At 36.1% G+C, this 17,043-nt stretch overlaps 1 protein-coding gene across 1 annotated transcript in view; it reads right to left on the reverse strand.

Moving 5' to 3' along the window:
- The window catches only part of LOC121389388 (membrane-bound transcription factor site-1 protease-like), a 42,102-nt gene extending 27,290 nt beyond the window's left edge, over nt 1-14,812 (reverse strand). Inside the window, exons 1-7 of the mRNA XM_041520988.1 lie at nt 14,759-14,812; nt 13,072-13,550; nt 10,917-11,068; nt 8,032-8,137; nt 6,243-6,313; nt 5,185-5,253; nt 2,118-2,283 (exon numbers count right to left, since the gene is read on the reverse strand). Coding sequence (XP_041376922.1) covers nt 2,118-2,283; nt 5,185-5,253; nt 6,243-6,313; nt 8,032-8,137; nt 10,917-11,068; nt 13,072-13,255 — 748 coding nt within the window. The 5' untranslated portion in view covers nt 13,256-13,550; nt 14,759-14,812. The remainder of the gene's footprint in view (nt 1-2,117; nt 2,284-5,184; nt 5,254-6,242; nt 6,314-8,031; nt 8,138-10,916; nt 11,069-13,071; nt 13,551-14,758) is intronic.
- Nucleotides 14,813-17,043: the final 2,231 nt, after the last annotated feature.

Genomic DNA, 17,043 nt, shown 5'->3' on the forward strand with positions numbered 1-17,043 from the left:
AAAAGAACACTGTGAGATGTTTGACATCATACAGCAATATCACACATCTATTAAAGGCACACACCCTAGTTACGGCTAGTTGTTAACCATTACACGTTGTTTTTCGCTATTAAACCCATTTTTTCACAAATAAAATTGCACTTTACTTACCGTTTATTATTTAGAATATACATTTCCATTCACCTGAAGTGTTTTTTGGTAATCCTGGTTTTTGTAATACCACAAAATGCATTTTTCGTATTTCATAAAATCGCACGCACGTCTGAGAAAAAAACGTTGAGCAGACAAGGTCTAATCTATTTTTAGAGGGGATATTTCCATTTCAATGTCACAGACATTGGTATATCACGTGACCGTTATCATTTTGGTTCGGTTTGTTTTCTCGTGCACAGTTTGCGCAATCACTATCCAATTTGTTGTTGTTCATTTGTGAGATTTTTCTTCACAGTTCGTGAACATTTTCAGTAACAATAAAGTTCAGACAAGTAAGTGTCTCAATACAAAACGTTACAAACCAATAATTTTGCTAAGTCTTACGATATCTGGAGAGGGGATACAACCAGGACAGAACAGTTGGAGCATGTCCAGGAGAGGTGAAACGAACGCACCCCAAGTCTGGAAATTTGTCATGAAATAGGCATTGTTGTGCTTCGAGTGACATCTACCGGTGACATCAGAATACTAACTTTCAAAATTATTTCAAGCAATTGGGACATGGGGATTCCCATGGTATTTATCGATATAAAACCTGCTTTTTCCCTCCATTTGATAAAAACGTGATCTAAGTGTGTTACAGGTTTGTAGATTAACCAAATTATAATTTATTTTCGCTGGATGGAACTAGGGTGTGCGGCTTTAAAGGAAGGAAATGTTTTATTTAACGACACACTCACCACATTTTATTTACGGTTATATGGCGTCGCCGTCTATTTAATAACATCCGATTGGCTGCTTCACAGCGATCAACAGGATGTCAAAGCCACTCCATCAATTGATATTTAAGTAGTGAACAATAAACAAGTTACAAATTATTTACAAATTAATGTCCTGAATGAAATTATTTTCACTTGTCAGCCCTCTACATTGTGACCAATTTGGTCACATATGATCAGTTGCATATGCAACCATTTTTTTTATTTGGCGACTAAAACATTTCATACTACAGTGAAACCCCTCTAAACCAGACACCCTTGGCACAAAGTAAATGGTTCGGTTTTAAGAGGTATCCAGTTTATAAAGGTTAATTTCTGTACCGAGTTTTAAAAAAGGACCTTGACAAATGTCCGGTTTTGGGGGAATTCCTGTTTACAGAGGGTCCGGTTTTGAGAGGTTTCACTGTATCTATATAAAAATACAAGTAGGTGTCATCTGGCAGCTAGATGGAAAATTAACGTAGTAACAAATGAAATTATTTCAAGATGGACATAAATTTGATAACTGGTAGAGATTTTGTTATTCAGTTTATTACCTCTGCTATTTGTTTTTAAAGCCTTTATTTTCGATATCCATATATGCACATGTATATAGAAACAAAGCTACAAACCACTTTACATACTGTTTTGAATACTGCAATAACTTTATATTTTATTCAAGTTCACAGATAATAAAAAAAAAACGAAGTTGTATTTATATTGTTAAAAAAAAGTCTAATGAACTGTGTTAAAATAACATTTTATTACAAATTATTCCCCCCCCTCCCCCCAAATATAAAACCCATAAGCCCAAATGCACTCTTTAAACTTTGTGATGCCATTGTGTATGTTTGCCAAATCATAATGACGTCAGATATAGTCTCGACAAAGCAATTAGTTTGTAAGAGCCAAATCATCCAATAATATTGTACATAAGACCAATGCATGATGATATCTCAGTGAGAAATCATGATTTTTATTTCCCATGTTATGAGTGCCTGCTGGGGTAATAAATATTTTTAATCTGTCTTTTGAGAATATATATAAATAAAAATTGAATACTACACTTGTGGCCACTAGATACCTTCCATCTCGCAACTCACTGTTTATAAATAAATTCAACTCGCGTTTGTTCATGAGATACATTTCGATCCATAAAATAAAGAGTGCCTAACACCAACTCATGTAGTATTCTCTCTGTCTCACCATCATCTAAAGTTTTCTCATTTGTCCAGTTTGTTCGATCCTTGATTCGTCCTTTCTTGAAGTGCGGGTGATCCGATGCCAGTCCAGTGTCAAATATTGCCACTTTTATACCAGCTCCAGTGAAGCCCATACTCCATAAAATCTCGGCTTGCAAAGCTGTCACAATCTACAAAAACAAAACAGAAATAAAATTAAAATAAACATTAAAAATATATCAAGTCCAAAACAAGAATATATAATGCATGTCCTCTACTACATACAAATTTATATACAGTGAAACCCCTCTAAACTGGACACCCTCGGGACCACGTAAAATGTCTGGTTTTAAGAGGTATCCGGTTTAGAGGGGTTAAGTTCTTTTCTGATTTTTAAAAAAGAACCGTGAAAAATTTCTGTTTACAGAGGGTTCGGTTTTGAGAGGTTTTACTGTATTTATGTATGTTGCTATTTTCCCATATATTATTAGATTATTTTGTACAGGGCTCGAAATAGGAAGTAAAATATGGCCAGACGTTATTTTTCTTTTTAACATAGCAGGACAAATGAAATATGGCCTGCTAAGAAAACATATGGCCTGTTGGAAATATGACAGCACGGGGTGAGTGGAAATAGGAAATGTTTTATTTAACGACGCACTCATCACAACTCATCACATTTTAATTACGGTTATATGGCGTTGGACATATGGTTAAGGACCACACAGATATAGAGAGAGGAAACCCGCTGTCGCCACTTCATGGGCTACTATTTTTGATTAGCAGCAAGGGATCTTTTATATGCACTATCCCATAGACAGGATAACATATACCACGGCCTTTGATATACCAGTCGTGGTGCACTGACTGGAGCGAGAAATAGCCCAATGGGCCCACTGACGGGGATCGATCCCACACTGACTGTGCATCAAGTGAACACTTTACCACTGGGCTACCTCCCACCCGGGGTGAGTGGAGGGTTTGGGACAGTGAGTAGAAAATCAGGACCTCAGAGATGTATTTTAGTACATTATAAAATTAAAATACTACAAAATCACAAGCTCAGCCTCAGCTAAACAGAAGATGACAGGACTCGGAACTTAACGACAACACGGACAACAATTGCCGCTGTTGAAATATAAATTGTTGTGGGTTAGGAGCATCACTGATGGCACTTTTGTGCCGGTGGATAAAAATTACTGCTGTCAGTAACACTCCTCAACAACAGCAAATGAATATATCTGGTGTACATTATCTGCCAGTATTTAACATTTGTACATTTGATATGTGTCTACATGCAACAAAATAACCTTTCAATCATATTTATTTGCTGTAAAAGTCATCTTTTAAAACATTTCCACAGCAAGTTTTTGTTTAAATGCCATGGGTGACAAATTCTTAAGTTCGAGCCCCGAGATGACATAATCGTACATAAATCTTAAAATCTGTCTCTTGAATAATAACCTGCAATGTTTTGGTAATTTTAACAGGTGAATTTTTATTTCACCTGGTGGGTCTAAAAAAATTGCAGGGAACATTTTGTTTTCAAAATCTTGATTCACAATATTTCTATTTAATTAAAAATTGATTAGCAACTACTGTTTAATGTTTCAAAATTGTGTAGCGATCTCTGCAACTGGACCGCTTTTCGCTTTTTGTAGGCTGCTATTTCAAAGCCCTCTTGTGTAATTTTATTTAATTTATCAGTGAAAAAATTGTAATTGTTACAGTAGAAAGGAAATGAACATTTGTGTAATGACACCTGAGCACATTTCAAACTACTGATATCTGGTGTCTAACACAAGGTTATTTTGACATCTGGTCTCGAGAGGAAAACAGATGACATTACAAAGACTACTCAAATCAATAAAGAAGCAGGGGATTTTTTTAATGCACTTTTCCATAGGCAGGCTTATACATAGCAGTCCTTGATGTACCAGTCACGGGTAACTGTTTAGGTTAGCAGGATTTGAAATAGGAAGTAATACAGTATATGACCTTTTGTTTTTTTAAACAGCAGGCCACAAGAAATGTCCTGATAAGAACAAAATATGGCCTGCTGGAAATCAAGACAACATGGGATGGGGGGGGGGGGGGGAGGGAGGGTTGTAATAGTGGGTAAATATTTTGACATTTAAGGACTTTTAAAATTAAAATATAACAGAATCACAGGGTAAAAAGCAGAAGAGATAATCATACATATATTTATCTGTCTCTTGTAAATTGACCTGCCATTTTTCGGTGGTTTTAGAAGGTGAAATAGAATTTCTCCTGCTAGATCTAAAAAATGGACTGCTTTTTGCAGGTCACTATTTTAAGCTCTGGATAGCTAAAAAACCAACTCAAGACCAATGAGGGCAGGTGATTCTATGACCTGTGACACCAGAGCAGGGCTCACACTGGAAGGAAATTTTGTTTAGCCAATTTTCATTTATAGTATAGTATTTCCTTGAAAACAATTGAAATGTGTTAATTTGAGGAATATTTTATTAGCCAAAGACTAAATATTGTAGCCACGTTGTTTAAAAATTAGCAATTGGCTAATATGGCTAATTTGGTATAAACTTTTGAACTTGAATGTATTAAATTAATTGTTCTCAACAAGTTTGTTTTCTCTTTCCATTTAATTATTTAATTTCTACTTCATGCGGTGTATTGTCATAGTAAGTGAATCTACAAATGTCAAGCGTAGCCTGCCCAGAGGCAATAAGAAGATTTCCAAAGGCATACTTTCTTAATTGATAAACAGTAGAGATGTCAGGACTGAATGGGTACTAGTATTCCTGAAGGTGTGAAGATCGGTTATTTGCTGCGTCTTATCGCTGTTGATAAATATCCCTTTTATATAATAGTAAACATATACTGTGGCCGCTTAATACAGGTATTTTAGCGATTTGGGATCCGATTTGAGTGGCCACTGGCCGAGTTAGACAGGTGACCGCTTATTACAGATGCATTTACGTTATAAATTGTTTGGGAGGGGAAAAAGTGGCCGCTTAAGGCAGGTGACCACTGAATACAGGTGGCCACTAGGACAGGTTTGACTATACATTTATTTAACTAAAATATTTTCTAAATTCCTAATGTCTTACTTGTTTAGGTATGGATCTCAGCAGGTTTCTTGAACGATGCCTGTTGGTTGAAAAGTAATATGCAGCTCCCTTAAATGAAAACAATAAAAACAAATTAAAAATCAACCCATTAGCAAAACAGCAAATCTGAAACAAATTCAATACAGTTTTTCAAAAATTAACTATTGATGAACACTGATCTGATTATACAAATTGTAGAACTAGAAGATTATGTTAGACATTAAGGGAATAGAACAATGGTTGCACACAGTGTTATAAATCTGCAGGTCTAAATGTAACACATCAGGTTTTTAGATCTCAATAATTTGGGCACAACGGGGCCTTTTGCCTTTTGTCTTTTTAGTTCTGTACTGTCATTAACAGCTGTTGGAGAGTTGTCAATATTCACAAATGTATTTCAAGTAATTTTAATCTAATTAAACTTAAAGGGACATTCCTGAGTTTGCTGCATTGTAAGATGTTTCCAACAAATAAAATAGTTCTACGATTAAACTTACATCTTAAATATATTTTCTTGTTTAGAATATCAGTGTCTGTATATTCAATGTGTTTCTGGTCATCTTAATATTTGTAAGAAGCCCAAACTGGATTTTGTGTTCAAATAATTTCGTACATACGAAAAAATATATTTTAGGAAATAAAAGGAAATTTAACCTAGTACAAATAGTAGAACGATTAGAAACACTTTTAATATACAGCCACTAATATTTTATGCAAAAAAATATATTTGATATGTAATTACAATCGTTAAAAAATCTTTCTTAGTCGATAACATCTTAAAAATTGCAGCAAACTCAGGAATGTCCCTTTAACATTTCAGTTCTTTTGAAGTGAAATATTTTGAGGTCAGCATGTTTGTAGTTAATTTGGGCCTGATTATTTTAGGCATATGCCTTTAATGCACAATGTTTATCGCCTCAATTTTGATGCAATCTAAAGCACTGCATGTGTAGTAGAAGTACAAACCCGTGATAGAAGTAAGTAAAAACCCGTGATAGAAGTAAGTACAAACCAGTGATAGAAGTAATTACAAAGCAGTGATAGAAGTAAGTACAAACCATTGATAAACTACTGCGCTTCAGTGGTCTGGGGGAATGAAACGTTTGTGACTTAGCTTCATCTTCATCAACTTAAAAACAAAAGTATATTAAAAAATAAAACATCAACATAGTATTCCATACAAGAACATCCAGTAAATTACATGTAGCACTTATTGAAAATATCCGAACACTACTTTTTTCTATATTAATCGTTACAAAATTATATACATACATGTAGGTCTACTTTTATCAAATGTACAAAGGACTTTACAGACATTTGGATAATCATTAACACTGATTTGATAGTAATAAATATTTAAAACTATGTACAGTACCACAGTTGATACACTTTGCTATGAACTAAAGTTCATGATTTTCCACCACTTTTAAAAGAATTTAATGATTTGCACAACCATTAAAAGCATTTTAAAGAATTTGTCTGCATTCAATATAATTTTACCACTTTTTGATGCAAACTTCCCCTCTTTTTGTATTTTATTCTAAACAACGGAAAAACATTCAACTAATTTTCATTTTCCATGACCCAACTCAGTGTTCAAAATAAGCACTTGTCCGTTTGTCCTGACAAGTAAAAATCTGCTCGGACAAACAAAATGTACTTCAATGGTTGTCCAGTGGACAAGTAAAAATGTTCAGTGCAGTTTAAGTTTGAACAATCAAAAATACAGTCCTTGTACTTAAATAAAACAAAACATTTATTTAGACAAAAAAAATATTGCTGGACAAGTACCGTATATCTTCGCCTATAAGTCGAATTTTTTTCAACCAAAAATTATTTTATTACTTGGGGGGTCGACTTATAAGAGGGTGAAAAAAATTTCACCCAAAAATATTACTGTTTTGGGGATTATTTTACAAGTTTTATTGTTGAAGTATGCCCTGTATTTATACTCAAATATGTTAATTTGACACTTTTATTTTTTTATAACCTATTTTTTTTGGCATTATAATGGTTTTGGTTATTTGAAAAGGCGTGCGATCTCACTCACATGCCAAGACAACAGTCCACTTAGTTAAAATAACAGTCATCACTAATAGCAAAAATGTAAACAATACTAACTACCTGTTGCCTGAGTTTATTTTGAAATCTGGTCACTGGCATTAATGGTTGTTCAAACAATGTTTTGTCGGTGATTAACTTCATGAATATTACTGAGCTTTCCCTTAAAATAGACTAATATGGCGGCAAAACATGTGATTAACCGATGATACATGTACTTTCAGTTTTATCGTAGTGATCTGTTGTCAGTGTTTATAAATAAAGTTGTTGTCTTTGCACAAAACCATGCTGTACAGTGCCATACGGTAACAGTCAAACAGCTTTCACTCTCTACTAAGGGAATATTTCGTTTTGATGCTATGTAGTTTGATTGGAATATTATTGCGATGTACAAAACGTGAAAAACGAAGTTTGTAAAATAATTTTCTTTTGTTCAGATATTGTACATTATTGTTCTCGTGTGCTGAAAATAAGAAATACTTCAATATTCATATGTTGTTTTTCATGGGTCGACTTATAAACGGGTCGATAAAAATAATACGTTTTCAGGGCTTGAAATTAGGGACTTGACTTATAGCCGAGATCGACTTATAGCCGAGATCGACTTACAGGCGAAGATATACGGTAGATTTCTCGATGGACAAATGGAAAATTCTGCTTATTTCTATCACTGCAACTCCAAATTCTATACCTTTCCATGATTACCATGACCCATATGAACCCAGTATACATCTTTTTGTTACAGCAGTTTAGTGTGATTTGCAATGGCAAGTTGTTGTGACCAACCTTTGGAGAACTTGAGAGAGCGAGTGACTTTCTTGTGTCTTGTCACATGTTTCACAAATGGGTGATCCTGCAGGGCCTCCACTCCACTGCGAGCTTCACCTATCAGCTATAAAAACAAGTCAAAATGTAATGCTACATGTTATGTATCATAATATTAATAAGCATTCTGAAAGTACTGATAAAGCAGGGACAACAGTGTAAAAAAAAAAAAAAAGTATTACGACTTAAGGTTGCCAGACTCCTTTCAAATTCACCTGTGAAGGACGTTTTCAGATACAATAAATATAACCCACAAAACAAAAGTGGTACGGCCATGCTATACAGTCTGTGCCGCCCCTGTAAAGCAATACACATTCCCTATGGACCTAACAAATTTTCGTATCTCCCTAAGTTCAAGGGCTATAACTCTTAAACAAGGGTAAATTATCAAACTTGATCTGCAACAGTACACGATAAACCTACATGTATACATAAAATTTCACATTAATATTTTGACATTGCAAAATAAAAGTCCGGAAAACTATACATGAGCGACAGACTGACAGACAGAAGGATGGACAGACAGACAGATAAACAGAGGGATGGACAGACAGACAGACAGGTCATAAATAAAACCTATAGTTCCCTTCGGTTCGATCGGTAGAAAACTACGGGATGTTCCAGCATTCATCATATACAGGGCTCAAACTTAAGAATTTGTCTCTCGCAGCAATTTTGTAAAGAATTGCCATGGGAATTGCTATGGGTGAAACAGCCCACTAACAGCAATTTTGTTTTAAAAGTGACATTTGCAGCAAATAAACATGACTGAAAGGTTAGTTAGCTGTATGTAGACAAATTTCAAATGGGAAAGTGTTAAATATTGGCAGATAATGTACACTAGGTGTATACATTTTGCAATTGTTAACAAGCTTTACCGTCGGTGATGCTCTCTACCTACAGCAATTTATATCTCAATGATGACAATTGACGCTGGTGCCGTCTTTTAAGTTTAAGCCCTGCACATATCATGTGGTGGGGAGGGAAGACACCATAATTATTATATTAATTACACCTAAGTAGGCTTGCCACATCTTTTACTCCTATGCATATTTGGTTTAAATTTAAAAAAAAAAAAAAAGAAAAAAAGCAAAATAAGAATAAGCACCAAGTTACTGTTAGTAGTGGGTACTGTAGAACCATTTACATACGTATAAATTGCATCATGAAAGTGCTGGGGATGCCAACAGTTGCCCAAACTGCGTAAAGAAAGTATTGCGAGGTCAACTGTTGCATACATAAAATGTATTGCGATGCTACTCAAAGATAACAAAAATAATTGAATTCTTACAAGCTGTGTGTCACATCTGTTGTTTCAATTACCAGGTAGAGGCTTATATTAGCTACATGTGATGTAACATACAGGAAGTTAACCCAGTGCGATGTTTACTACATTTCAATGCAATCAAACAGATTCATTGGAAGTGGAATGTATCTTGTATAGTGATTTCCCTCGAAATTTGGCAAGGCATGGTAGACCAAATACTTTTGGGGCATTTTCACCATTTTCGGGGCACCTTTTTTTCCCATTAAAAATACACAAATTAATTGAAATAAACATTAATGTAATTTATGTGCTTGCTTTAATAAATGAATGGCAAAAGATGTAAAAGGCATATTTTATTAATTAATAATACCTTTTTTGGTGTTTTATAAAGGCAATTTTAGAATTAATTAGTGAAAAATGCTTGTTTAATCTCAGGGCAGCATGGTGCTGATTATGGCAAGATGGAAAATGAAAGAAAGAAATGTTTTATTTAATGACGCACTCAACACATTTATTTACGGTAATATGGCGTCAGACATATGGTTAAGGACCACACAGATTTTGAGAGGAAACCCGCTGTCGCCACTACATGGACTACTCTTTCCGATTAGCAGCAACGGATCTTTTATTTGCACTTCCCACAGGCAGGACAGCACAAACCATGGCCTTTGTTGAACCAGTTATGGATCACTGGTTGGTGCAAGTGGTTTACACCTACCCACTGAGCCTTGCGGAGCACTCACTCAGGGTTTGGAGTCGGTATCTGGATTAAAAATCCCATGCCTCGACTGGGATCCAAACCCAGTACCTACCAGCCTGTAGACCGATGGCCTAACCACGACGCCATGGAGGCCGGTACGGCAAGATGGTGCTAAACTATTGAGGCATGGTGCTGCACTATTGTATTAATTTAGACAATTGTTGAAAGACAGGGGAACAGTTATGCGTGGCTGACTTTTGTGGGTTTTGCTTGCTCTGATTTGAATTTGAGTCTAACACCTAACAATAGTACAGAAGACCCAGTTATCGCAAGGCAATAACATACAATGAATCCAATATATATCAGAAGTTTCATTTTCTGAAGTTTAAAATTTATTTTGTTTAACAACAGCACTAGAGCACATTGATTTATTCATCATCAGTTATTACTGTATTAGATGTCAAACATTTGGTAATTCTGATAAGTGTAAGAGAGGAAATGTGCTACATTTTTCCATTAGTAGCAAGGGATCATTTACATGCACCATCCCACAGACAACATAGCACATACCACATCGTTTGATATATCAGTTGTGGTGCACTGGCTGGAATGGGAAATATCCCAGTGCTAACTTCCTTCAATCACATCAAAGTCACTAGGGTATTCACTGGCCAGGTTATTGCGAGGGATATCTTAGTGTAGAACTACCTTTAACCATTTCAAAGTCACTAGGGTATTCACTGGCCAGGTTATTGCTAGGGATATCTTAGTGTAGAACTACCTTTAACCATATCAAAGTCACTAGGGTATTCACTGGCCGGGTTATTGCAAAGCTAGGATATCTTAGTATAGCGAGGGATTTTTCATTGTAGAACTTACTTTAACAACATCAAAGTCACTAGGGTATTCACTGGCTGGGTTATTGCGAGGGATTATATTCCACGAGGTGACACTGGACTCTGCAAGAGCTGAGGCAATAAACCGCTTCCTGGCAGTACTCTTGAAATAGCCTTTGAATGACACAATGTATTCTGGAAAGCAAAAACATAAAATTAAGACATGGGTACCAATGTACCGGGTATATTTTATTATTTTTAATTAAGTGCAAAAAATTTGGGTATGGTGCAATACCCATTTTACCCTCTGACAGAAACCCTGCATATATACTTAATTATTTTATGGTATTAATTCTGCCAATACCAGTTTTAATTGTGCCAAAAATTTATTTTAGCATGGAGACAAAATAGCAATATTTATTATCCTTGTGAAAAAAGCTACAATTATCGGTGAGAAACAATATATAAAGCTGGCCTGCACCTCAGCACATTGATTAATCAGTATTCTTTACAATACAGTTAATGTTTGTTCAGTTAGTACATGTAGTTGTCAGTCATATCTGATACAAAGTAATAACACTTGACATAGATGTAAGGTCTAGAGTTCAAGAAGAAACATATGCTGCACATGAGTAGGTTACTCTCGTCAATTATGCGTTTTTCTTTAAAATTATCTAGAGCTACTGTACCACTGTACCAGCAAGTATCACATACAGGTGGCATAAGCAAGTCCTTGCTAAGATGCACGCAGCAGCAGTGTTCGAGATTAACGGTATCCTGATATCCCGGGGATACCAGATTTTAAGTTTGGACACTGGTACCAGACTTCAAGAATCCAGTATCCCGCTGGGATACCATATAATGTTGTGTTTTTAATCCTGAGTGTTTATTTTTCATTGAAACAATGTAAGTTGTCATTTACGGATGAAGTTAAGTAACAGTATTTTCGAGTTCGTACCCAGTCTAATGCTACACTGGAGCAATAGCGGCATAGCAAAAGATTGGAAACCGCTATGTCGCTATTGTTTTTGTTGGGATGTTTCCTTCCAGTCTACGTTTTCCTTAATTAGGCCTAGTAATTCCAAAGTCGATAAAAACACTAAAAAGGCAAGTAGCCATTATAAAATGTTTTCAACAAATACAGCCTTTTGTTTATTTATTAAAATTAAAATTAGCCTGCTTGCTATATTTGAATGTTACGTAACCATATCCAAAAGTGGGATACCAAATTCTCAGGTTGGATACCAGATTTTGAAATGTTAGTATCCATCTGGGATACTGCACCAATTTTTTTAATCTCGAACACTGCAGCAGGTCTGTGTACAGTGTTTATTGCTGGCCACAGATCAGTATTATCTTCCCATTTGGTTGACCTAAATCCGGAAATATATCCGTGCAAGTAATCTGCTGTTTGACTGTAATTATTTCAACTATTAGACTGAAGTTGACACAGGAGAACATCTAGTTTGCAAATGTGTAACTTGTTGACATTGAAGACTGTTTTTGTATGGCAATTCCAGCCCATGAAAATGTAAAATGGGTGTACTCTAGTCAAATTTAGTGGGTGTGTTTATTTAAACCAATATCCTGGGAGAAAGAGCTGAACAACAGGGGTTGTCCTTTTCTGGGTATATGTATGTATGTTGCCCCCAGGCAGGAAAAGGTGCATTCATAAAATCCATAGAGCAACTGATAATTTTTTTATAAAAGTGTGATGGTTTTGTGACATCACCTTCCATCTTAACTTGGCCATCACATCACATTAGCTGGTGGGTGCTGGCATAAATTGGTGTAAATTAAGTGTGGCCCAGAGCTTCTAGATTATGGTAGTCCCACTCCCATGGCTAGTGATATTCAATGTTGGGCTAGTAAATAACTACTATTGCCATGCCCGACGGCTAGTGAACTTTTTTTCTTCAAATGTTGCAGTTAAGTCTATTTTGTAAATATAAATATCCTACCCCAACCCCCAATGTTAGTGGTTTTAATCTCTATCTCCATCTTTAGGTGACATATCTGATTATTCTTATTATTATTATTTAGTAAAATTGTATTAACTTTTAAAGTAAAGTAGGGCTAGTGAATTTTTAATAGTCGCTAATAACAAAATTTAAATCACTGACCCCATGGCTAGTGGGTTTTATAAAAATTCTAGAAGCCCTGGTGGCCTAACTACAATGTATTAGAAGCCAACTTACCATGGTCTACTGAGGAAGTGCTGAACTGCATGGACACTGTGTGCGTGGGTGAAGATCCCTGGGATCCATTGCAAGGGAAATTAGCATGAGATGTCGCGACGACCTTATCCAGGAGTGTTGCCGATGACAACAACAACTGCAGAACTACAGCCAGTAGTGCAACAATCCACTCTTGTCGAACCATTGTACAAGTCAGCCCTAAAACCTCACAGGTACAATTACATTTAAAATACTGGCAGTCATTATATAATTGACAGTTTTAAAATTAAAATTAAAATTAAACAGGTCCTTTATCACAAGCATCTTCACTGCATCGGTCGGCCAAGTTTTAACTTTGTAAAGAACTGATATGACTGGATGCCTGCCCTGTGTTCAGAAGTCATGATTTCTGTTGTTGTTCATTTGCACACATGATGTTGACATTGATATGTGCCAGGTCACCATGTTAAACTTCAAGTATTTCCGGTGGTTGAATCAGTCTGCAAAAATAAAGAAAACATTTCAAATTTACCATTTGTTGTGTGTGTATATATGAAATATTGCTGACACACCAAATTGTAAACCACATCAGTGCACATTGATCCAGATAGGAGAGAACACTGCTGCAATCTGCTTTGGTCCCAATTCACATATATACAGTGTTTCTGGCAGAAAGACATTTTTTGGTATGGCGCTATGGAATTTACAATGTGTGTCCTGTGGGCACCTGTTGTCTCCCAAAAAGAAAATGGGTTAGGTTAAGGGTTAGGGTTAAGAAAATCATACAGTAATGATAGAGTAATTAATTTTGTCAAAAGGTCAACTTAAAACAATAAAATCTGTTCAATTTTGGATTCTGGTGTGTCAATGCTACATTGGCAAATACAGGTCAGTTTAGACGTCATTTATTAAAATTCCCCATAATGAGAACTCTCACTAGCTTGATTTGACGAAAACAGATTAATTGACACTGATTGGTAATGTGTCAACAGTGGAACACAATGCATATCAATATGCATATTGTTTCACATTGGACACAACGGAAAAATATCCGCCCGGTCCCCCCTTCCCTAACCCTAACCTTAACTCCAACCCTAACCCCACCCCAGCCCCAGCCCCAGCCCCAACCCTAACCCAACCCTAACCCTAACCCTAACCTTCAACCCTAACTAAAAATAATAATGGAGGGGACCGGGCGGATATTATACCCAAAATGTTCTGTAGTCTGTGTCAATCTGCTTCAGTGGCAGACCTGCTACAGTTTACTATGGTAACCTGGTTTTAGAAAGAATAGGCAACTGACCTGTAGCCTAATTGTAGCCTCTTTTTTAAAAGATGAAATGATATGATATTATGACAAAAGAAAACTTTGGATCATACAAAACGTTGTCCAATGTATTATTTGTTAATTCAAACCAAAAATGCGTTTTAACATTAATATTATAAAAGATTCAGCGGCATAACTATGATTTGTTTCTTCATGATTATAAATATATTTAATTTATTATTAGTATGGTGTATTCATGTCGTACATTTCCGAAAAAAAACTTATCAGTTCATGAAAATTGTTCCGTATATATAAATACTAAAATTACGGCTGTCATTCATATTATCAAACATCCCAATCATTTCACACATTGTCGATGAGTACAATATTAAATATTAATGACTATTATAATCTATATTAAATATATTACTTGCTATATACCATAAACTGAGTTCTACATAGCACTGTCCGTAAATCCATTTTCATGATACGGTGTTAGGCTAAACTTTTACTAAGATCAAAAGGTTCCCATCATAAATGCGCAAGCGCAATAAAGAACGGCAAAATACTTGTCAAAAAAATGTTTTAGATTTATCATGGTTAAATAAACGGCCCCAAAATCAGAATAAAGAACCAGTAACAGCCACTTGAAATTATTGAAGTTTAGGATTCAGTCTCTCATAAAGTGTGTGAATGCAAATTAATTACTCAAGCCTCTAGGTACATGACCTAAACATGCTACATTTCGCTGATAGCTGCAGCATATAGGCCTAAATCAGGTGGGGCGAGACGTAGCCCAGTGGTAAACCGCTCTCGACCGAAGCGCGGTATATTTAGGATCCCACGGCCAGTGCTCTACAACTGGTGTAACAAAGACCGTGGTATACATGTAGGCCTACTATCCTGTTTGTATATATATAAAACAACTCTTGCTGCTAATTAATTTAAACAAGTAGGCCTAGCCCATGGACTGGCGGCAGCGGGTTTCCTATCTTCTTCTGCGATCCCAAAACCATGCTCAGACTTCCAGTCCTGTTATCACCAGGAAATCTGCTGGGTTTTGTTGTTGTTGTTGTTGTTGTTGTTTTTTTTGGGGGAGGGGGAGTTGTCTCAGGGCAGGACTGAAAGATGTGTTCCGGTATTTGGACACCTGAGCCACATGGACATTAATCAGAGTGGGCAAGTTTGAGTCTACAGAGGTGGCAATGCTCAGTTCTCACTCTAAAGATGATTAGGCTACCAATCTAGGCCTACTTAAAATTAGCTCCACTGGTTAATTACTATTCCTTGTAGACCAGTAGAGCTAATTTTAATCAGACTGATTAGGCTACTTGCTTTTTCCTGTTCAGGGTTTCAATTAAAGTAATCCTTCTCTTTCTTTTTTTTCACTTCCGTTATTGTCTTCCAGATGGTGTTAAAGTTATTCTTTATGATGTGGGATTGGAATTTTCGATCTAATTACGAATATGAAAACGAATATGTTTATTTGAAATGCCGATCATTTCATTTCATTACATTACATTACATTAATGCACATACATAAATACGTACACATTTTATTAATTAGCATTACTGTCAAAAGTGAATGTAAAATTAAAATGGCAAGTGTAAACTTAATTATGTATATAGGGGACGGGACGTTGCTCAGTGGTGAAGTGTTCGCCTAATGCGCGGTCGGTCTAGGATCGATCCCCGTCGATGGTCCACAGTTGATATACCAAAGGCCGTGGTAGCCTATAAATGCTTTTCTGTCTGTGGCATGGTGCATATTATAAACGATCCCATTCTACTAATGGAAAAATGTAGCGAATTTCCTCACTAAGCTTATGTCAGAATTACCCAGTGTTTGACATCCAATATAGCCGGTCAACGTGCTGTAATGGTATTCGTCAAACAAAACAAACTGTATGTGTTGAGTGACTCGTTGAAATGATATCTAATAAAGGGGGAGGGGGGATCTCCTGTGATGGGCACAATTAGCCACATTTCTTAAAACCCTACATTTTCGACCTTAACGTGTGTGTGTGTGTGTGTGTGTGTGTGTGTGTGTGTGTGTGTGTGCTCTCCCTGATTTCTACGATCTGTAAATTTTTTTAATTAATTTATCCGACATCTTTTTTTTTAACATTCGCTTATTAGGGGCCGTTCAAATATTACGTAAGGCTTTTTTGGTCGAAATTAGACACCCTTCCTTTCCCCTGCACTGGCGTAGGAAGCGGGGTGGGGGGTGGGGGGTGGGTGGGGGGAGAGACAAGGGAGGCATGTGTCCCCCACTTTCAGGTATATTGCTTTATATTTCCTTTATAATAGTGTAAATATAATATAAAAGTGTGCCCACCCCCACTTTTTGGCACCTTCCTACGCCACTGCCCTGTAAACGCACTGTAACGCTAAACCATACACACCCCAAAATATTATGTAATGCTTGGAGACCCCCCCCCCCCCCAATTCACAAACAAGTCATGGGTGTAATGTAATTTTAACGTATTGTTTTGCGATATTACAAAGCGAAGATACGCATTTCAATTCAATTTAAAATCTTTATTGTGTAATGTTATACGACGTCTAATTATTACTACCTACCCGGTACGTTAAATATTGTGGCTGTAACAGTGTTTATGGAATATAAACATGTATATAGTAATTAGTAATAAAAAATTTTTTAAAGTGCGTTACGTAACGCTGTTAAATGCACCCATCCACCCCCTGTCGCGCTACACAACGTT

This window comes from Gigantopelta aegis, chromosome 14, assembly GCF_016097555.1.
Source record: "Gigantopelta aegis isolate Gae_Host chromosome 14, Gae_host_genome, whole genome shotgun sequence".
NCBI lineage: Eukaryota > Metazoa > Mollusca > Gastropoda > Neomphalida > Peltospiridae > Gigantopelta > Gigantopelta aegis.